The sequence below is a fragment of the Vespa mandarinia genome, chromosome 3 (genome assembly GCF_050613455.1).
Source record: "Vespa mandarinia isolate Hongniang chromosome 3, ASM5061345v1, whole genome shotgun sequence".
Lineage (NCBI taxonomy): Eukaryota > Metazoa > Arthropoda > Insecta > Hymenoptera > Vespidae > Vespa > Vespa mandarinia.
The window spans coordinates 11,207,514-11,230,611 of NC_140812.1; the positions used below are offsets into that span (position 1 = coordinate 11,207,514).

Below are 23,098 nucleotides of genomic sequence, written 5' to 3' on the forward strand. Positions count from 1 at the left end.
TCTCTCTCTCTCTCTCTCTATTCGACACACAACCGTACTCGAACTTGCATACGCACGAATACGCTCACGCACGTTGTCATTAGTATAGGCTATATTGGTTCAAAAGGTAGGGAAGGGTCGGTCGTCAGGATGAAACGTCGGATACAGGACAACGTACTGTCATGTCGATGTATTCTGTTGTCATATGGATCTGTCCTTATCATCGTTCGTCTCGTACGCGTTCACGACAGCTCGACGTACGTTATTTCAACGTGCATTATCGATACGCTGTTATCGCATCTATCGACGCTTCTTTAACGAGTGTTCATCCTTTTCTTCCGCGAGATAATGCGATACTCTGACATATGACGCATGTATTATCATCGTACTATAAAGTTAACTTAAAACTCATTAATAAGAAATTTTTCATCGATTTCTTTCGTTTTTTTTTCTTTCTTCCTTTCTTCTTCTTCTTCTTCTTCTTCTTCTTTTTTCTATTTCTTTTCTTTATTTTTTTCCTTTTCTTTTTTTCTTTTTCTTTCCTTCCATTTCTTTCGAGGCCTCTTTCTCTTTCCTTTTTCGTTTCTTTGTCCATTTTCTTCTTCTTTTTCTTTTTCTTTTTTTTTCTTCGAGTCAATTACGAACAACTTTAGATCAATGCGATTTCACACACACACACACACACACACACACATATATATATATATTTTCTATCTATGAATCTTCTAATATCTTGGAACACGTTCGGTATGATAGAACATAATAATTCAATGTGACATAAATGCGGACTCTTTTCTATCGGTTTATAAGAATATGAGAAGCAAAAAAGAAGAAGAAGAAGAAGAAGAAGATGAAGAAGTAGAAGAAGAAGATGAAGAAGGAAAAAAAAGAAAAAAAAAAAAAAGAAGTAAAATGGGAAGGAAAATATTAAAGAGAGAAAGATCACAAAGAAAGAAAAAGGGGCTTTGCACCATAGCGAAAGGAGCAGACGTAAAGCACACCCTTCGTACTATGTATCCCAATATATTTTATATACGTCAGCAGGATTGCATTTAAAGTACATTAACTCTTCATAGCCCATATCCGATTCAGAGGAAGACTCATACAAGCTCGTAAAATCTTATAACTTTTTTTTTTCTTCTCTTTTTTCTTCCATTTTTTATTTCTTCTTCGTTTTTCTTTTTTTTTCCTTTCTTTTTTTTTTCTTTCTTTTTTTTTTCCTTTTTTGAAAATGCTCAGAGACGCCAGCGGTCGAAGTACTTGCGAATAACGGGATATTAAAATGAGAACGAGAATATTAGATGGTTTAGAAAGAGAAAAAGAGAGAGAGAGAGAGAGAGTGAGAGAGAGAGAGAGAGAAAGAGTAAGAGCACACGTTTGGTTGCCAAGAAATCCTATCTTATAGAGAAAACTCTCTCTCTCTCTCTCTCTCTCTCTCTCTAGAGCAGCGTTTCTCAACTTACAGGACACGGCCCTTCCCCCGCTCGCCCCTATAAGTTGAAAATCGTTAAGTTTTTAATGTTTCGCCATAAACGAACTGACTGCATTATAAAATTTTACGTCAAAAGCATAAAAAACGATAGTTCAAATAATTCCCGTGGAATATTTGTTATTATGAGTTAACAAAAAGAAAAAAAAAGCGAAAAAAAAAAAAGATAACAAAATTGCATACGATTACTTTGTGTTATAGGAGATTAAAAAAAAAAAAAGAAAAAAAAAAAGAGAGAGAGAGAAACAATAATAATAAAAGGAAAAAACGAGTTCGAATCGCGTTACCGTGTTACGAGCTAATGTATTGTGTTCGTAGAACGGCAGAAAGAATGGGGCGGGGAGGAAGGGTCGGGGGGCGGGGGGAGAGGGAAAAAGGAAGAAAAAGGAAAGAGAAAAAAAAAAGAAAAGGAAAAAGAAAGAAAGGATTGAGAAACCCTGCTCTAGAGCGAATGTTGAGTTTCTCGGAAAAATTATGCATGAATGAGCAACGAGTGTTGAACGTCGCGCCAAGTTTTCCTTCTTTCCAGTCGATTATATTGAAACGGAGAATTCACTGTGACATCGAAGAATGAAATTTATTCGAGATGTGAGAAATCTTCTTCTGAAATATGTAAATCCACATAGAAATTTGATCGATTTTGATTATAAACTTATTTTCAATTTCTTCTCTTTCTTTTTTTTTTCTCTTTTTTTTCTTTTTTTTTCTTTTTTTTTTTCTTTTTTTCTTTTCCTTTACTGCACCCCTGTGTCTGTTTTCCACAGTATAAAACGTGTATAATCCGTGTTCTTGACTCGTACTCTTGCCTTTATTATGCGTTTACGATTTTAATATAATACAATTAAAATTTTGTTAAGTTATAATCCACTTAACGTATTTTATATTATTTTCTATTATATATATATATATATATATATATATATATATATATATATATATTCACATCATTTCTGTTGGATACGTGGGAAAGAGCATGAATAATGTAACGCGTGAATATGATTTAGCTATCGGCTACGTTATAGGTACTATTTTAGGGAATAAACTGTAATCTGTCAAATTTCCTCCCCCGAGCTACAACGTACGATCGCGTGTCCGTAAATTATCTCCGTTATGAAAATCAGTTTTTCCAATATATCTACGTGGAAACAGAAAGAGAGAGAGAGAGAGAGAGAGAGAGAAAGAGAGAGGAAGAGAGAGGAAGAGAAAAGAAAAAAAAATTACAAAAAAGGAATAAAGAAAAAAGAAAAAAAAAAAAGACAAGAAGAGAAAAAAAAATCACTTAAATTTATTTTCCCCCTTCCTTTTTTTCATACTCGACGATAAATTTTATATTTCATTGCTTTATCGGAAATTAGTTTCAATTGGTGACACTTGATATCTTTAACGCGTAAATATACATTATGTAATATATTTCTACAGTATATTGTTTCGTTCGAATATATATTTTGGGAGAGGCGACTTTAATGGGAGCGATTGTGCGGGATTCGAAGTGGAAAAAATATTTTACGATTTTATTAAAACAACAAAAGTGTTTCCGTACATGAATATTCATCATCGTTCTCTGCGTTCGATATTCTCTAGCTATCTCGACTGTAACATAGAGAATACAATATCCCTATAATCAAATTCAATCCTTTAAGAATCTCTCTCTCTCTCTCTCTCTATCTCTCTCTACCTCTCTCATCTCGATTGATCCCTATTAAAATTAAGTATCTAAACTTGTGTGTATCAAACTATGAAAAAAGAAAGAAAAGCAAAAAAGGAGAAGGGGAAAAAAAAAATGAAGAAAAAGAAGAAGAAGAAGAAGAAGAAGAAGAAGAAAAAATATAATAAGAGTAAAAAGGGATAAGAGAATTTAATTGTAAATTCTTAAGAAATTCCATTTTCGAAATCGTCCTTGATTATCGTACGTAATCGATACAACGTATAGACCATCTAATAGCGAGTTACCGATATCTGGTTTACTATGGAATGCGGTATTGCACCCAATAGGCTATCCGCAAGAACCAACCCCCCCTAATTAAACGGCCGATTATCGCTCCGCGATCGACTAACGATATTCTGTTGTCACGTTGATTAACTTTCACGATAACTATGCGGAGACAAATTCCTCTGTCTTTTGCTTTTTCTTTTTTTTTTTTTTTTTTATCTCTTCGCTTCTCCTCTTTCTCCTTTCATCTTCTTGTTCCTTGTCTTCTCCTCTTTTTTTTTTTTTTTGTTTTCATTTATTTTTTCTTTTTTCGTTTTCTTTCCGTCTTTTTTTTCTTTTCTTTTCTTTTCTCCTTTTTTCTTTTATTTCTTTTTTCTTTTCTTTTTTTTTTTTTTTTTTTTTATAATTCTCTCTTCTTGTTCCAGGAAAATTGTTCATATAACGAGGAAACTTTTTGTCCCCGTTGCGCTATGTGACATTCAGGAAATGTAAAAAGCTTTTTGAGTAACCCCCTGAAGCTTTTTCCAAAAACTATCTACGTCAATCGCTTTTTCGATCGAAGTTCACTCAACCGGAAGATCCTCGAAAAAACTTTTTAAAATGTCTGTAATGGGTATAGTTATATGTATAAAATGCCGATGTAACGATCATAATCGAATAATCGTTCTTCGCTTGAACATCGGTCTTACCGAAGGAAATTACAAATTCGATGTTACTACTAGTGCTAAGCTAGCGGAATCGACTAGTATTGCGAAGGTCGATGGTAATCATTGTCGATGGGAATAGTTGGCACGATTACTACGACGGAACTCTAAGCTAGATGAAGATTAGAAACATTCGCAATACTTCTCTGTCATTTGAAGAACTTAAAGAAATTATGATTCGTCGATACGGATGCAATCATTATTATTATTATTATTATTATTATTATTATTATTATTATTATTATTATTATTATTCGTTGCAGACGATTTTGTTGTTTTTCTAAAGGAAAGAAATAAATGAACAAACAAAAAGAAGTAGAAAAAAAATATATTCCAAATACTCGATATATAAAGTTCGAGGTATCGATTTTAATAAAACAAGATTACGCGAGATGTTATTACTTGGGAATAGAGAAAGGTCAGGTTCATTAAATCCTTGACAGGTAAGACATTGATGAGCTTTCGTGTATCAGCTACTTGCTTTGGATCGTGTGCGATGTTAGGTAACCCAGTTGCTAGCCTCGGATTTACAATTAACCGTTCCTACGCATGTAGGAATACTTCGAACTTGAGGTATTGAGTCTAGGGTTTGACTAGGGTATATAGACATATAGACACTAGAGACGACAGGGACCAAGTCTATCATAGCAATTTAATTCGGATTCTGCTCTTCGACGTGCCCATGTATAGATCTTAAAGGGATAATCTTATTAAATTATCAAACTTCCTTTGAATAGATTACGATACGATTTATATAATTTTGTATACACATACATGTATAAAATATAAATATATAAATCTATCTATCTATACATATATATATATATATATAAATCTGATTCTGTGTATGATATATATATATATATATGTGTGTGTGTGTGTGTATGTGTATCATACATATGTAAATGCATTTGTTAAAACATACCTGACAATCCAATTTTCCTTCAAAAGGAAAATTTTTTCGCATGAGATTAAGGTGAAAAAGATATTAAAAGAAAATGAAAGGGGATGAAAATTATAAAACAAATTCGAAGAAGGTAGACTAATTTACGTTCTACAAAACTCTTCCCATTTTCTCGAACTCTCGTATTACGGTGTAAGTGCAGGAGAATTTTGCAATCTAACTTTCAACAAAAAGAAAAAAAAAAAAAAAAAAAAAGAAAAAAAAAGAAAAAAAGAGAGAGAGAGAGAGAGAGAGAGAAGAAAAAAGCACGCCGATTCTTCTTCTTCTTCTTCTTCTTCTTCTTCTTCTTCTTCCTTTTCATTTTCCTTTTTTTTTAAATCTATTTTTCTTTTCTTTTTTCTTTCTTTTTTATTTTTTTTTAATTTCATTTTTCTTTTTTTCTTTTTATTTTTTTTTTTTCCTTTCCTATCCTATCTTTTTTTTTTTTCCTTCCTCCATACCGAACTATGTAGAAACGTCGGCCTGTCTCTGGAACGCATGATAAGGGTCGAACCTACTTCGAATAGAACATTCTCTATCCTTTTCTCGCTTAGATAACAAGAATTTCTTGTGAAAGAAGGTACCGTTCGATCGGTGACTGTTCTGCTCTTGACAATTACAGTCTCTCTCTCTCTCTCTCCGTCTTCCTTCTCCACTTCCTCTTCTTTCTCCCTTCTCTTTTACGTTCTGAGTTCACGAAAGAATGACAAGATATATAAGGAAAAAAAAAAAAGAAAAGGAAGAAAAAATTGATTTCATCCTTTTTCTTTAGAAAAAAAAGGGGGGGCGAAGGGACGGGGGGTGGGGGCAGCGGGTAACAGATTACTTCGTGATCGAGGGAGCAAAGTTCGAAATCTACGGAAAGAAAGAAAAATAAAGAGAGATAGATAGAGAGATAGAGAGATAGAGAGAGAGAGAGAGAGAGAGAGAGAGCAAGGTAAATAAAAATATATATATATATATATATATATATATATGTATTACGAGAGCAAAAAAGAAAGATTATGAAGTAAATCGTTGACAATAGTTTTTCCATGATGATCCTTTTGACATCGGCCACGTATCAAGTCAGACACATGGGATACGTCACGTATCATACATATGTCAGCTCTAACAGAACAGAAACGAGTATCCTCGAAAAGAGAAAAACGAGATGGAAGGGGGATAGGGAGGGGAGAAGGGGCTGGCTGGGTTAGATTTCGTTTAAGAATAAGAGAGCATATCTTTGTTCGTTCGTGGTACCTAACTCTTACTATTTCTCTCCGAGTCGATTTCGATGTCTCTCACTGAACAAGTCCGATCACTTTTACCACTGATGGTTGAAAACCAGCCGAAACGATTGTGCTCGATTTACAATGAAATCGTTTCTCAAAGACTGATCCATTATTCATGGAGGGGAGGAGATGGAGAGGGGGAGAGGGGGAGAGGGAGGAGGGGGGTGGCGTTTCTTAAGGCGACAAAGGGATGTCGATCTCCTTTCATGCCTCGTAAAACTTCTTATCACGCGAATAAGGCCCTACGAACCACCGACGGAGTTTCCTTTAACAAAATGCCGTAATTTACCATAATCATTGGCAATGTATCAATGTACCAAAACTGACCAAACGCTGAGTAAATGACCTTTCTCGCGAATTTATTTGCGATCTCGTTCAAAATATTCTAAATTTATCTTACTCCTTCCCTCTCGGATTCTTCCTTTGATCTTTTTCTCTCAGAGTACGGATATACGTCTACCTTATCTATTTAATTAGATATCTATGTATTTCTTTATTTATAAAATATACTGAAATCACAGCCACAGTACCATAAATCATATCAGATATTCGTAATGTAAAAGAGATCTTAGAAAACTCGATAAGGTAACTAAGTAAATAGTAGTAACACGTAGGAATGGTATAAGAGGAGTTTCAACTATAACCATTCGTATAACATTACCGTTCCATTTATAGCGATACGTCCATTAGACCACTTTTATAGTCAATCGTAACGAGTAAGTATAACTTTTACTAGATATGCGATTTATATATTACATGCGTTCAAATGGATACACTTACATGTAATTTTCTACGTTGTTCGACCATACTATACGTTAAATTTTGATTAACATTGCTTCGGGATTGTTAAATATTGCAAATATTAAGCGTCAATCTTGCTCTAAACTTTAATATCAATGTAACATTTACTTCGTGTGCCTGAAGGATTCAAGGATTTAATTGATTTCTTTAGAGGGTCTGAGAGTAAATTTAAAAATTGAAAAAACCGATATCCCTTAGGTTTCTCTCTTAGAAAAGAAAAAAAAAAGTGTGCGGGAGGAAGGAAATGGTTAAAAAAAAAAAAAAAAAAAAGAAAGAAAAAAGAGGAAATAAAGAAAAAAGAAAAGCAAAAAGAAAAGCGGAAAGAAGGAAAGAAAACGAACGTTGATAGAATTTTAATCGTCGATCGTTCTCGCGAGAGTTTCCCCGGTTTAAAAATGGATCAAATCGAATTGAAGGAAAGAAAAGCAAAAGGGAAGTTGGTTACTAAAACAAATAGTAGAATCTTGAAGAACCGAGATTGATGGGCCATCCTTTCTCGTGGTTAGGGCTTATAAAAATTGGTCAGCCATCCCGCAGACAGATGATTTGGATGAATAACGTGAAAGAAAATTCACGGCTAACTTAAGTGGCCAATTTGTAGGAAAGAGAAAGACCTTTACGATTTCTTACCTCGGCACTTTTTCATTCCTTCTATCTTCTCCTTCTACCTGCTTTCTGTTCTAAAGACGTAAGGATATCTTAACAACGTCGATTGCCAGTGAAAATTGCATTCTCCATTTTTTCGACTGATAAAAATTGCATTGATAACGAACAATGAATAGAAATGTAGTGTATCTATCCGCCTACGCGCCAGGAACTAACGATGAATGAAACAAAAGACAAAGGTATATAACAACAAATTGGACTTACTCTCTTTATTTATCATATTTAGTTGCATTGAGCTCAAACCATTTGTTATATTCCATTTTAACGAACGCCATCACAATGATATGTATGAACTCGTATTATCCAGGAGCTTGCATTTATTATTTTCAAGGAGTTTTCGCATATCATTCATATTTAAATACGATATCATCTCATTTTGTACACGCACCCTTTCCCAGAAACCATTAAAGGTATCGCGTTCACGCTAATCTTAATTCGCCCACACGATTTAACGTCATTACCTTGTTCGTTCTAGCTTTCGTGCTAATAATTCGCGCTCGTCTCGCATTACCTTCGTATGCTCTCTCTCTCTCTCTCTCTCTCTCTCTTTCTCCTGACGTCAGAGACTGAAAAAAATAAAAAAAGGAAGAAGAGGAGGAAAAAGAAAAAAAAAGAAAAGAAAAAAGTGAGTAGCTTCCAAGAGTCCACACAATTTTGCAACAATCGCATTACCATCACGACAATGTTGGCCGAGCAATCTAGTCGCCATCATTCGAGGGCAGCTTGATTGATACGCCTAAAAAGTAGGCGTTAATCGATAAATCGACAACCATTAACACTAATGTGCTCTCCGTTCTGTTATTATCGAACATTACAGAGAAAAAAAAGAGAGAGAAAGAGTATGTATGTGTGTGTATGACAAAGAGTTCGTCGAACTTCCTTCTTTCTCTCTCTCTCTCTCTCTCTCTCTCTCTCTCTTTTTTCCGAAATTTATGAACATTTTACAGGCATTAAACCAATCGTTCGGAAGAGAACTAAAAATAGGAGTAAATTTCGACTTCGACGAAAATGAAAAGAACGATATACGGTCGAAAACATTTTGACATTTGTCAGAGACGAACTCGTAACGATTTCGAGCGTAAAATTAATGAAACGCATTACCGCAATGACGCCAATGAAAAAGAAAAAGAGAGAACGAGAGAGAGAGAGAGAGAGAGAGAGAGAAAGAGAGAAAGAGAGAGAGAGAGAGAGAGAGAGAAAACTGGCGGGTTTCGACGAGCGTTAATTTTTAATTAGCAACCCGAATGACTTCAAATAGCGGTCGATATATTTAAAACATCACGAACAGCGTCAACAACAAGCATACTCACTCTTCGTTATCGCACTCAAATTCCCCGGTGCGCAATATTGAGTCCTGATAATAATTACATTCTCCGAATTTTAAACGAACCGCGCTAATAAATAAACGTTAAAGCGACAAATGCGATAGGCGCTTTGACGTTAATACGAGCGACTTTTTTCATCGATAGATTTTCCAAACCGTGTATCGTTCGTCATGACGTGACGTTCCTTTCATTTTATTTTTTTCTTTTTTTTCTTTCTTTCTTTCTTTCTTTCTTTCTTTCTTTCTTTCTTTTTCTTTCGTCGCATAATTGACGAAACAATCGGACGATTGGATTAAAGCGATCGATTAAATAGAAAGAAAAAAAAAAAAAAGAAATAACGGAACCCATGTTATGTTCATAAACAAAGGATTAATGAATTTCAATTAAGAGAAAGACGAAAGGATCATTGAAAAGGAAGGAAAAGAAAAAAGAAGGAATCAGAAAGAAAAAAAAAAAAAAGAAACAAAGAAAAAGGTAACGTAGCTTTTTAGTCGAGGCAAAATGGAGGCTCTTTTTCAGACTACCCTAGGAAAGGACATTAATTCGGGATAAGGTTGGAGCAACGTAGACGGCTGTCTCGCATTTTTCAAAAATGTCGAGAAAGCGCCTTCGTGCATTCCCATCTAAGCAAAAACGAAAGCAAACCAGAACGAAAAGCAAATTTGATAAACAGGCTAGTCGGCGTCGTCTCGTTGCCGGACATGTTGTTGGTGACGTTATGCCAGCCGCAAAGGTTGAATATCCATCGGGATGACATGTGATCCGTCCTCTTATACGTGTTACTTTACATGGCTAATACTAGTTTATTTGTGAAAATGTTCAAAACGAAAGACGTTCGGAATTATTTCTAACTTTAATCATGAAATACATTTCTTGTTTAACCACAATGAAATAATCTCATACGTGGTTGTCCCTTAAAGTTTATCCTTGAAAAGATAAAGTATCATTTAATAAATTTTATTGATTTAATTTTAAACTGAATCTAAAAGATTAATAACAAACGTAATAAATTGTTACAAATTAATCGATCGATTTGCATATTCAAAAAGAAAAAAAAAAGAAAAAGAGAGAGAGAGAGAAAAAAAAAAAGAAAAAGAAAAGAAAAACAATTATCTGATCGTTGATATTTTATTTATTTAGATCGTTTACATAACGAACACACTCTCGGTTTTGTTAACTGACAATTTTATACATCTCTCTTTTCCAACACGAATGTGCAAATAGAAGAATGGTGAAGAACCTCTTATAAAATCTCTTGACTTTTACGTCGGTCCCGTCATAAGCGCTGTACTGTTTCGACAGTGTACTATACCGAGCAAAACGCTTCATTGCCATGGACACTTGTTGTATCGAGAGTCTCGAGTACACCAGTCGGTGCACTCTCCATACACCCTTCATCCGCAACCCCCATTAATCATGCGAGATCACTGGGAAGATCGAGAACGATACCATTTTTTTATATAACGAATTTTTTCTCACACATTTTCACAAAGCATTTCGAAAATTAAATATTTGCACAATTCAATTGGATCGTTCGCTTCTCTTTTTCTTTTTTCTTTTCCTTCAAATATTTCAAGGAAAAATTAATATATTTAACTTGTAAAAATAAATAAAAATTATTCTACGTTATATAATGTACATTCTCTTTAATAGGTGTGCCAATGTTTTATGCACGAAGAATACTTACTAACGACATTAGTCGATCCAAATAGGTCTGCATTGCGTGAGCAAGCTTTACCAACTATTTGTGTTTCCTGTTCGATGAAACAATCGAGAAGAGAAAAATGAGACACGCACGTCTCATGAATCGACTGACGAATGTTATTCTATGAAAAAGAAAAATGGGCCGTAAAAAGTGAAAAATAAAAAAGTTTCTAAGAGTCGACAAAGAAGAGAAAGAGAAAGAGAAAAAGAGAGAGAGAGAAAAGAATCATACGTCTGCATTTCTTAACATGCAACGCATAGAGAAACACGTGAGATACGATGTTATCGTTGAATAATGTAGCGACGGTAAATATTGTTCCCTGAAGTCATACCAAACATAAGAAAGAGAAAGAAAAGTCTAATGCAACAGAAACGTTTCTATTTTTTTTATTTCTCTCTCTCTCTCTCTCTCTCTCTTCCCCCCCTCTCTTCTCTCCCTCTCTCTCTCTCTTTCTATTTCTTTATTTCTTCTAAAAATCCGACTACTCGTCATTTTCTTTATTTTCTTTCATTTCCATGTACTTACCTAGTATTTACAATTTTTTCTTTTCATTTTCTTTTTTTCTCTTTCTCTCTCTCTCTCTCTCTCTCTCTCTCTTTCTCTCTCTTTCTCTCTTTCTTTTTTCATTCATCGTTATACAAATAAAAAAGAAACACACGCACGTACACGCGTGCAAGAATGAAAACAAGAAAGAGACAAAGGAAAGAAAGAAAGAAAAAAGAGAGAAAAAAGAAAAAAGAAAAAGACGTTTAATCATTCAAACGCCTAAAGATAATATAGCGAATCTAAACGTACGATTTTATCGAGTATATTGATAAGAGAAAATTCGATGGACATTGGAACGATAGGACATTAACAAGAATGGACAACTAATAAAAGCGAGAGGGATGGGGAGTAGGAAGAGGACGTGGTATAACAAATCGATAGAAATTAACATCGAACGGAAATGTTTCATGAAGGAGGAGTAATATTCGTTGCTTTTTATCGATCGGTTTTGTTATCTATAGGGGCCATTTCATTGGAACGAATACCCGGAGTTGATCCTTTCAGTATCGAAGAGATTACAGAAACGGTAACTAACAAAACGGTAATCCTTCTCCATCGATAGAAACTAACGAATCGAAGAGAGACTTTTTATTTTCCATTTGGGTTTATTCCCAAATCCTAAAGTTTATCCGTTTATTCGTTGGTTAATAATCTTTTGATTTTCATTGAACTTAATCGATGCCCTTCCTCCCCCGCCCTCTCCCTCCACAAGCTTGAGTGACACTCGAAGGGTGTCGAGAACGGACGGATGGCTCTTCAAGTCGGATCCTTAGAGGAGGAAAAAGAGAGAGTAAGAGAGAGAGAGAGAGAGAGAGAGAGAGAGGACAGAGATAGAAAGAGAAAAATAAAGTAGATCTTCGAGCCAAGCTGAAAGCGCATTATTTGACACTGATATGCCTGGGTTATGATCAATCACTTTAACGTTAAGAAAGAACATTTCCTCAACTCTTTCGTAAAGGATAAAACTGCATCGCGCATTTCTCTCTCTCTCTCTCTCTCTCTCTCTCTCTCTCTCTCTTGCTCACAAATGATATTGCAAGATAATCCCTTCGAAGTCTACAGACAAATGTCCCGTTCTAAGTGTTAAATCGTTTTAAACGTGTGCGTATAAACGATGTATCTTAATAAAAAAAAAAAAAAAAAAAAAGAAACATGACAACAAGAACATAACATCTCTCGAATAAGACTGACAATATATAAAATCAACTTTTAAAAACGATTCGAATATATGTATCTTTCATTTATGCATAAAAACTACACAATGAATCTCTAATAAGGATGATTTTACAAAGAGAGAATCTCATTCATGTTCTTTTTGATTATTTCAATTACTTGTATTTAATGAAAATCAATCAATAGATACGTATATCGTTCGATGGTATATATTCAAAAGATCATTTTTCTATTGTAATAACGATTCAATGAATATTCTCGATTAAATATCAGATATCTTTTTTAATTGTTAAATTTCTTTTTTGATTAAAACTAATAAAAGATAAAAGAAACGAACGAAATTTTATCGTAAGTCGAATAGGATGGAGTACCACTCGAAGGAGTCTACTTGACTGGTTCTTCTTATTGGTTCTTTCGAAAGTGAACTCTCGAGTCCAAAAGGAAGTAAATTCGACGTTCTTCGTCGATTCGAGAATACGAGGCCGCATTAATTCTCGTTAGCTTACGTAAAAGCAAGACGAAGAGGAGTCCTTCTAAATTCCAATCTCAACGATATTTTGCACGTTATTTGACCGTTTACGAGTCGAGTTAGTCTTTTTCTCTCTTTATCTCTCTTTATCTCTCTTTATCTCTCTCTCTCTCTCTCTCTCTCTCTCTCTCTCTCTCTCTTTCTCCTTCTTTCTCTTTCATTCGGTAAATCTTGATTGGAACATTCGAGGACAAGGGACAATCTCGGTACAAAAGGAAATACGAATTCGTGCTATGCATCACGTGAAAAAAAGTTCGTCGTCCATTATTGGAAAATGCATCAAGTTGATGAAGATTTCAATGGCTCACCATAAAGTTTATAGCCCGACCACGGCTAAGGATTTCAATTGGACTCTGTATTAGCTATCATTTATCGTCTACGATCATTCGTTATTTCTATTCTCTTTCTATTTTTTTTTTTTTTTTTTTTTTTTTTTTTTTTTAATTATTTTTTCTACTTCTCACGAACGGACATCCAGATCAGGTCGTAATAAATATCCAAAAAAAATCTTTGATCTCCGTACTTTATCTTCGTTTGGTTCGTTCAGACGATCCTCGAGATCTATAGTGAATTGGGAAAAGCGTTTAAGAGAGAAAGACCGTCAGTGGAACAAGGCAAATAAATCCGGCACGCTTTTCAATCTTGCGCGCAACCTACTGCCGATGTACAGCTATCGTTCCACTAGGGTAGAATATCCGTGTTTTCCATTACTTATAATCTAACGCGAATTGAATGCACCAAGCGTTGCTTTTGGTTGCACCATAAAGATTAATGACCAAGTGAAAAACGAGACATGAGAGGGATTATCCCCTTCCCGTCTTACGCATCGCATATATAATACCATAGAATTATTTCGGTAATATAGAAAAAGTGAAAAATATGCTGGGAGAACGATCGTCTCGTATGAGAGACGTTAATTAGGAATAATCCGAAACGTCAAACCGAGCGAAGCATCGTGTCAATAAATAATTGACATGTCCGATCCGATCAAACGTGAATAATTATGTGTAACTACGACGTATGGGACAGGGGTATTACATCTTGCCGAATATTTAAACAGTATATCTCTCTCTCTCTCTCTCTCTTTCTCTCTCCATAATAGACGCAACTCGTATAAATTCCCCATGGGAATTCATCATTTCCTCGATTAATATAGATAACGTTAAAAACAGGTCTAATCTATGATCATTATAAATGTAAAGTTATTAGTTACACAGGATGACGTTATCGAATTGTACCGTATGTTTTGGAATAATTGTCGATGAAAAATTAAAAAGTCGATTAGAGTTTCAATTATATTAAAATTAAGGAGAATTCAATCTCCTTCGAAGTCTTACCTCGAACGAGAGTGAGAATGCCCAGAGGCATTACCAAGATGGCGACCATGAGATCGGTTATGGCAAGACTCATCAGAAAATAATTTGTAACGTTTTGAAGTTTCTTCTCCCAGGCTATGGCAAGGCAGACCAAAATATTTCCTGCTGCCGTGCCCACGACCAGAACCAATGCTAGCATCGCCCACCAATTGTTCAGTCCGTCGTTGTCTACGTCGGTGCGCGCACCACCTCCAGCAGCTCCACCTCCTCCACCACCTCCTGCTGTTGCAGCTGCTACTACTCCTCCTACACCGGTACCGTCGTTCTCGAGGACGATCTTCAGTTCGTAATCACTCTTGTTAAATATTCTCTTCACGACCGATCGCACTGTCTCACCACCGTCGGACTTGACGTTCATCAACGACGACATGTTCTCCACTTCGAAAGACTCCAGTAAGAAGCCCTCGTAAGGTTCAACTCTTTCAAACTCGATCATTGGAATCATCGATACCGGAATCATCGCACAAGGACGCGAATTTCAACACGATTCTCTTCAATTGCACGACACTCTTTTCTCTCTCTCTCTCTCTCTATCTCTCTCTCTTTCTTTCTCTTTATCTTTCTCTTTCTTTCTAACTTTGTCACTCCTTCTCCTTCTTCTTCTCTTTGTTCTTCTTTTGTTTCCTCTTCTCTCTCTTTCTCCTTCTCTCTCTCTCTCTCTCTCTCTCTCTGTTTCTCTTTATCTCTCTTAAGAGATCAACGCACTTGGAAATATTCGCCTTCTATCGAAACTTGGCTCCTTTCTAAGAAGACATCAACAAAACAGCAACGACGCTCTTCACGACGAACTTTTAACGAATCCGGTAAGACGATATTGTTCCAAAAGCTCCGCCCTCTTCTTTGCCGTACCAACGCATCCTAATCCTCTCATAATTCGTTCGATCAATCGTTACGCCCGCTGAAATTGCAAATTCGATTGTTTCACTCGTTTCCCTATTGTTATTCTTACTTTTTTTCTTTTCTCTTCGATTTTCTTTTTTTTTTTTCGTTCCTTTTTCTTTTTTTTTCTTTAATTTTCTTTTTTCTATTTCGATTTTTCTCTTCTCTTTCCATCCTTTTCATTTGTTCAATTTTATAAACGCGGAGAAACGTGCCGACGCTCCGAGCGACCGTTAGCTTCACACTAACACACTAACAACGGCAGCGCGTAGCTCGACTACGAAAAATATCGCTAAACCACCCCCTTCCCTTATGCTGCCCCTTTCTTCTTCTAAATTTTATTTCATCCCGTTCTTTTCACGATGGAACACGATATTTACTTTTTTCCTTTCTCTTTTCTTTTTTTTTTTTCTTTTTCTTTCTCTTCTTTTTTTGTTCTTCTTTCCTTTTTTTTTTCGTCCTGCGGTTATGAAAAAAAGAAAAAGAAAAAAAAAAAAAGAACGCCCAGCGGTAACGAGGCCGCTGCAACCGGATAAAACGAAACATTTTCGCTAAGAGATATTACCTTCCGCGTGCTTTGAAAATATCCAAAAAGCGTGTCGAAATCGTTACGGCGATGTACGTAATGTAAAAAAAAAAGAAAGAAAAAAGAAAACTTGAAAAGGATTGACAAATTTTCATATTATCGGGAACGTTGCGAGATTATGAAAATATTTGATCGAACGATATCTCCTTTCGTTAATTAATTTTCTATATTATTTATTTGTAACTTTAATACGTATTTGTAACTTTAATGTGAGTAATTACATTCTCTTATATTTTCGTTTAGAATATTTATCTTGGCTGATACGTTATATATGAAAATAATGAGTTTTCTCGTGATACCACCAAGTTTAGAATATATATATATATATATATATATATATATATATATATATATATTCTATTCTATAATAATTCGTTGAATAGAGCATTCAAGGTACAAGATATCTCTTAAATTCGTAACAAGTGCACTTTATTGCAAAGAACATTTGTATTCTAATCGCGATGTTAAGGAAATATCAAAGATCGAAGGAATAATGATTTTATGACTACGATGTTACGTTTTCACAAAACCAAACGAGACAAAAGAAAACAAAAGAATAAGAAGAAGAGAGGAAGAAAAAATAATAAAAGGACGACTCTCGTCGATTGAATTTCTAATCGTAACACGCACTAATCCAGGAACAATACTCGTTCTACATTTATACACGTTCTACATCTATACCTCGAGGTATAGATATCGGACAGAAAGGAATTATGGATAAATTGTATTGGCTGAATTCACGTTATTTCGTTCGAATTTCGATAGATCATTGCGAAAACGAGGGATCTATACGTAATTTTTTTTTTGCTGTCCTACATCGACGTAACCTGTTGAATCAAATCGATCGTGCTTTTATCGCACAACTGACTTATCACAATGATCGCTGAAAACATTGATAAGCGACATGTATGATCATCGGGACAGGTATGAAAAAAGAAAAAAATCAAAAGAAAAAAAAAAGAAAAAAAAAAGAAAGGAAAAGGCAAAAAGAGTAAAAGAAATAAAAATAAAAAAGAGATATTAAAATTGAAGATGAAAGAAGGAAGGAAGGAAGGAAGGAAGGAAGGAAGGAAGGAAGAAAAAAAATGCCCTCACGCGTGAGATAAAGAAAGACAGAAATTAAATTTTTAATCGTTTACCCGGGACGATTCGAGAAAAAAAAAGAAAAGAGTAAAGAAAAGGAAAGAAAAAAAAAGAATAGTAATCAAAATTAATGGCGATATTACAAAGTGAAAGAAGTAATACGTGAAATTACGAAATGCAATAACGTCAAATGATATCAGTCAAAATTTACGAATTTCCAATCGGAAAATTTAACCGCCTAGACAACCTGCGGAATACTGTTTTGTATGCAAATATCAAGGCTCGTATCGGATATCGATCGCGCATCAAAAAATTACCTGAGCTCGTACGCACGTGAAATGCAGTACTTCGAATAAACAAGGGATATTATATATAAATATATATATATATATATATAATGCATATACACATAAGGTCGATGGTATGTCTGTATTGACGGTAGTTGTTTATTATTAAAGAAAAAAAAAGAACAAAGAAATAAAGAGAGATAGGGAGAAAAAAGATAGGGCAAAGTACAAAATATCAAGAATCAAAAGGAACGAAAGGAAATATCGAATTTATGTTAATTCAGTTTCTTTTTCTTGTTGTTGTTTTTTTTTCTTTCTTTTTTCTTTTTCACAGATCGTTTGTAAAATATTTCTACACTTTTATAATCGAATGTATTCAATGAATTGAAAGGGCAAACGTTAATCATCTAAAATTAAATAGTTGGTTTGTTCTTTACGATGCGTATGTGTGTGTGTGTGTGTGTGTGTGCGCGCGCGTGTGTGTGTTAAAAAAAAAAAGAAAAGGAGAAAGAAAAAAAATATTAAATAACCGAAGTCTAATTTTCAAGATAAATCAATCCTTCTCTCGCAAACGATCTACGAACAAACCCGTGGTCGTACAGAAATAAAAGAACTACAATGTAACCGTGTTTGTACTACGTGTATTGTTCGTCGAGCAACGAAAAAGAGAGAGAGAGAGAGAGAGAGAGAGAAAGAGAGAGAGAGTGAGTAACGAAGAAGCTACAAAAAGTTGAATGTTCATGTAGACGAATACGGTATTTGTTTTTACAATGGTACAAACTGGACCAAAAGACAAAAACATTGGACTTGTCCGTGGTATCAAGTATTATATACATGAAATAAATTTGCTCTCTATCTCTCTCTCATTCTCTCTCTCTCTCTCTCTCTCTCTCTCTCTCTCACTCTCTCTCTTTCTTTTTTCTATGTAAGGTTTATCAAGCTACGAAATTGTAGTAGCCGATAACGCGTGTTAAATTAAAACGTTCAATGTTCGCGCGTTATTAATGTCTCTCGCATGTTGTGCCAACATAATATGTACAGCCACTTTCGAATAATTAGAACGGTAGAAACGTATATTACGAGAAAATAGACGATTAGTTTCGCGATACGTATATATTTAACGTCTGACTTGGCCTATTACTACTTACAAGTTTCGATTCTTTAAAAGAGCACAGCTATACGTACGGTTGTTTTTTTTTTTTTTTTCTTTTTTTTTAAACGAAGGAAATTCTTCCTTTATTCTCTTATTTTCTTTTTTTATTTCTCGTTTCTGTTATTGTTTCCCTTCTCTTTTCTTTTCTCTCTGTTTTGTTTCTTTTTTTTTTTTTCTTGTTTCTTCTCATTCTTCTTCCTTTTTTCTTTTTCCTTTTATTTTTCTTTTAAAATTATATACAATAATTACCAACATTTTCAACTCTCTTGTCGATTTCACCGAAAGATAGATCTTGAAAACTGGTAAAACAACTTGAAATATGTAAATGAACGCAGTTAGACTAAGTTTTCTCTTGGCACACAAGTCTCGAGGAAAAAAAAATTATATATATTATATATATATATATATATATATATATATATATATACACATATAAAAAGAAAAAGAAAGAAAACTTTTTAATTCACCGTAGGAAACTTTGTTTCCTTCGACGATCCGATATCTCACGCCAGTAATTAACATTCTCAATGCAGATTGATCCGAACTTTTCTTAACTTTTTTTTTTCTTTCTTTCGTCTTATTTCTCTTTCTCTTTTTACTTTTCCTTTCTTATTTCTTCCTTCCTGTTACTTCTTATCTTTTGTCCTTTCTTTTTAATCGAAACAAAACAAGTAAAAGTAAGCATTGTGATACCACAAAATTTTATATACGTACGTACAAATATGAAAATTTGTTTTTCTTATTTTTTCTTTTGTTTTTTTCTTTTTTTTTTCATAATTCCTCATTTAAATTAAAACAATGAAATATCATAATTCGTTCTACGAGACCTAACGAAAAGAATACAACGAATACTTATTTCCAATTAATCAACGTCCAATCATCGATCATTCAGCTACACGAGTATCGGAGTCACAAATACGTAGTTGAAAAAAAAAATATTTAGCATGTATCCTTCGGATGAAAAAGTTTTTTAATTCGATGTCGGCAGCCCTTTCCAACCCTTCCGATTTACCGATCGACTCGATAACGAAAGAATTATCATCAATCATCGCGTATTGAACGAGAAAGGTTTGTCCGAGTCGTTGCTTCTAATATTTTGAAAATTCATTTGTAAAAATAGACAGGCATCGTCACCCCCTTGAGCTAATCCCACTCAAGTCAATTAAACGGAAAATCTTTCTTTCTCTTTTTCTTCCGAAGAAAGAAAAAGAAAGAAAGAAGGAAAGAAAATGATAAAATAAAAATAAAAATTATAAGAGAACGATCGCTCGGCAAACGTCGGAACGTTGAAAAAAGAAAAAAAAAGGAAAGAAAAGGAAAAAGAAGAAAAAAAAAAACAAGAAAAAGAAATCGTACTTTCACCATGATCGAAGCAATTAGAAAGTAAAGCAAGGATCGATCGCCACCTCGTTGATATCCGGCGAACGATCCTCCGCAAGTATTTCCAAGTTCCTTCGAGACAACATATAGATGATACATGTGAGCCGGTAGTGCGCGCGCTCGCGCGCACCGATCGACCTGTCTCCTTTGAGAAATTCTCCTTAAGATGAAGAATGTTGAAAAAGAAATTTTTTTTCAAATAATAAGTAAATAAATATCAATTGGATCGATATTATCAAAATCCTTTTGTCTTTCTCAGTTAAATCTCACCCTGTCTATCGATCGAACGAACAATTTATTTCAATGAAATTTTCACGAACGAAATTTTTCAACATTTACGAATCGAATTATAGTAATTGACGCGACGATCGACACCGAAGAAACGATGACGACGACGACGACGACGACGACGACGACGACGACGACGACGACGATGACGATCCACTCCTGATGTCTTATCGCGGACTACTAGCCCACTGGCCCTCATTCCTACCCCTATACTTCCTTCCAATCCCACCCTTAACGTTCTCTCACCACCACCACCACTACCACTCCCACGACTACCACCACCACTATCACCAATACTATTACCACCAGCAACAGCGTCGTCAATGTACTAGCAGAACTATACCATCTATACCACCACCACCACCACCACCACCACCACCATTCTGCTACGATGTCGTCCCTATCATCCCCTACAAAAGCCGAGCCAACACACATTCAAAACGCGCATGATGCACCGGTGCGCGCATCCTTTCGATGCGCAAGCGCTCACTCCCCAAAGTATCCTCCGGACTGCCCACCAAATTCACGCCAGACACCTGTTCGGTCTTCGAACGTGACCTTCTTTTTATTCTCCTTACCACTAACTTCTTTTCTTACTTCATTTTTTTTTCTGCTATTCATTTCTTCATTATTTTTTATTTATATTATTTATTTCTTTATTCTTTTTTTCACTGTTTTGAAACATTTAGATCAGAAAAAAATCTTTTCTAGTCTCGATATAATCTGAAAAATTTATTGGGGTAAACAAATATTCCTTTTCTTTTTTCTTTTTTACGTATTCATCGAAATTTAATTCTTTTTTTTTATTTTTGGTTTTTTTTTTTTTTTTTTTTTTTTTGAAATGACTAAATGACTCGATTTAATCGATTTGCATAAAATTTATTTATCAAAAATTAAAGTTTTTTTTTATTCGTATGCTGTTTAAGCTTCATGAAGATTAAATAAAATTAATGGAAAAAATAGATAAAGCGTAGAGATATGACCGAGCCAATATATCTGATTGTACATTTAAATTATTTCTTCGAATATTTTATTTTTATCGTGCCTCGTGCTATGCAACACTTCATACTTCGTCGATAATTGCGCCGGCAAGCGCCATCTGTCAGTAAGAAATTTTTTTAAGCCCCTATGGTATGCAACTTATTCATACCCATATGTAATGCGTGTTACTTATTAACAGGCGGCGAAAAAGGCTTAAAGGAAATTTTTTTTTTTAATAATAAATGGTTCAATCTACTCCATTCGATCGATTTGCTAATTTGATTTAAAGTTTTATTATTTAAAAAACACTGTATACTTTCGCGTTATCGTTAATTAAGATGAACGCTAATAAAGATTAAAATTAAGTTTGCCACGATCGAAACTGAAAAAGAGAAAGACAAAGAGAAAAAGAGAGAGAGAGAGAAAGAGAGAGAGAGAGAGAGAATGAAGTTTATTGGAAGTGTTGAATATGGAATGCGATACAAAGCGGAATCTAACACCTAACACCAACTTATGATCTCTACCAACAGCATACTCGGAATTGCTTCAGAGAATTCTAGCAAGCATTCGCAGACTATTACATGCATGCATGTGCGAGTTAAATCTTGTGCAGCTGCTATCATCGTGAACTACCAAACAAGATCTTTCAGATTCTGCTACGAGAATGGTTGCGTACAAGAAAACGCGTTCGGATTATTAAACGCATCACGGTAAACTGCTGTCTCATATCTCGATCGTAATGATTCCTTTTCGCGTTTTCTCAAATGAAAATCAATACGTTATATATTAGTTTTGTTAAAAATATTAAAGCCTTTTACGAAACGAACATTCTATCGTCTTCCGTTTGTCTTTCTTTTTTCTTTTTTCTCTTTTTTTTCCCTGTTTCTTCTTTTCTTTTTTTTTTTTTTCTTTTTTTTTTTTTCCTTTTTTGACTCTTTTCCATACGAGAATATATGTGTTTGCTTTCGCGACATTTTTTTTTCTTTTCTTTTTTCCTTTTATAAAGAAAATTTGATATTTCTCAAGTTTCTCGAGGAAGATTCGTGTTCGGCGTTTTGTCCGCGAAAAAAAAAAGAAAAAAGGAAAATTTTAATATCAATGAAAATATATTTCAATCGAAATCCAACGAGGTATCATGCAACGATCGAGACAATTTAAGGATTGAAACGAAGAAGAATGAAAACTTGTAACGTGCTTAGTTAATAAATACGTGTAAGATAAAGATAAGAGTCTCCTTCGGTATTTCGTATAAATCCAAAGTAAAGTACTATCAAACTTTTGTACTTTATCGGCCAGCTACAGGTTTCGAAATTCGGTAAACTCGAGTTCGAGTGAAGTTGAAATGGCTACGTCTTTCGTATTAGCGAAGACATCATCTCGAACTTGATGTTCTCTATATGCACACATGTAAGTAAACATTAATTAACTTCACTGTTAGAGTAAACTTTACCATTATCTTCTATAATGTCGCTTCGCAATTACATGTGAAAATATATATATATATATATATATATATATATATAACATCGTCCAATCGAATTTCTATGAAAAAGTTGATAATACAAATGAAAAAATAACTTTTTTCTTCTCTTTTTATTTTCTTCTTTCTTTCTTTTTTTTTTTTTTTTATTAACTTTTCATAAAAATACATTCAATGCGATATATTTATATTTTCTAATTTTAGAGAAAACTTTCGTCTGATGATCTTCTATTTTTATCTATGTGTATATGTTATAATACATTTATTTTGTTGTCTTATAGCGAACGAATATTTATTCGATAGCATATACCTCATTTAATCTTATCAAATGCAGATTAAATGTTCCGACAACGAAGCGAAAGTGCATCGAAGCGAAAAATAATCAGAAAAAAAGGAAAACGTGAAAATGATAGAATGAAAAAGGGAAAGAGAGAGAGTGTGTGAGAAAAAGAGAGAGAGAGAAAAAGAGAGATAGAACACATTTGAGCCCATGAGTCGAGTGCTTCGTTCACGAGGCCAAAATTTGCATAATATGCCTCGA

The 23,098-nt window shown here is 34.3% G+C and overlaps 1 protein-coding gene across 3 annotated transcripts in view; it reads right to left on the reverse strand.

Moving 5' to 3' along the window:
* Window positions 1-20,166, reverse strand: part of 5-HT2B (5-hydroxytryptamine receptor 2B) — a 71,277-nt gene extending 51,111 nt beyond the window's left edge. For 2 of the 3 annotated variants that reach the window (XM_085655751.1, XM_085655752.1), the window contains exons 1-2: window positions 19,785-20,166; window positions 14,402-15,338 (exon numbers count right to left, since the gene is read on the reverse strand). In XM_085655751.1, the coding sequence (XP_085511877.1) occupies window positions 14,402-14,900 (499 nt within the window). In that variant the 5' untranslated portion in view covers window positions 14,901-15,338; window positions 19,785-20,166. Of the gene's footprint in view, window positions 1-14,401; window positions 15,664-19,784 lie in introns of those variants that run through there. The other variant, XM_035874270.2, reaches the window with a different exon arrangement.
* Window positions 20,167-23,098: the final 2,932 nt, after the last annotated feature.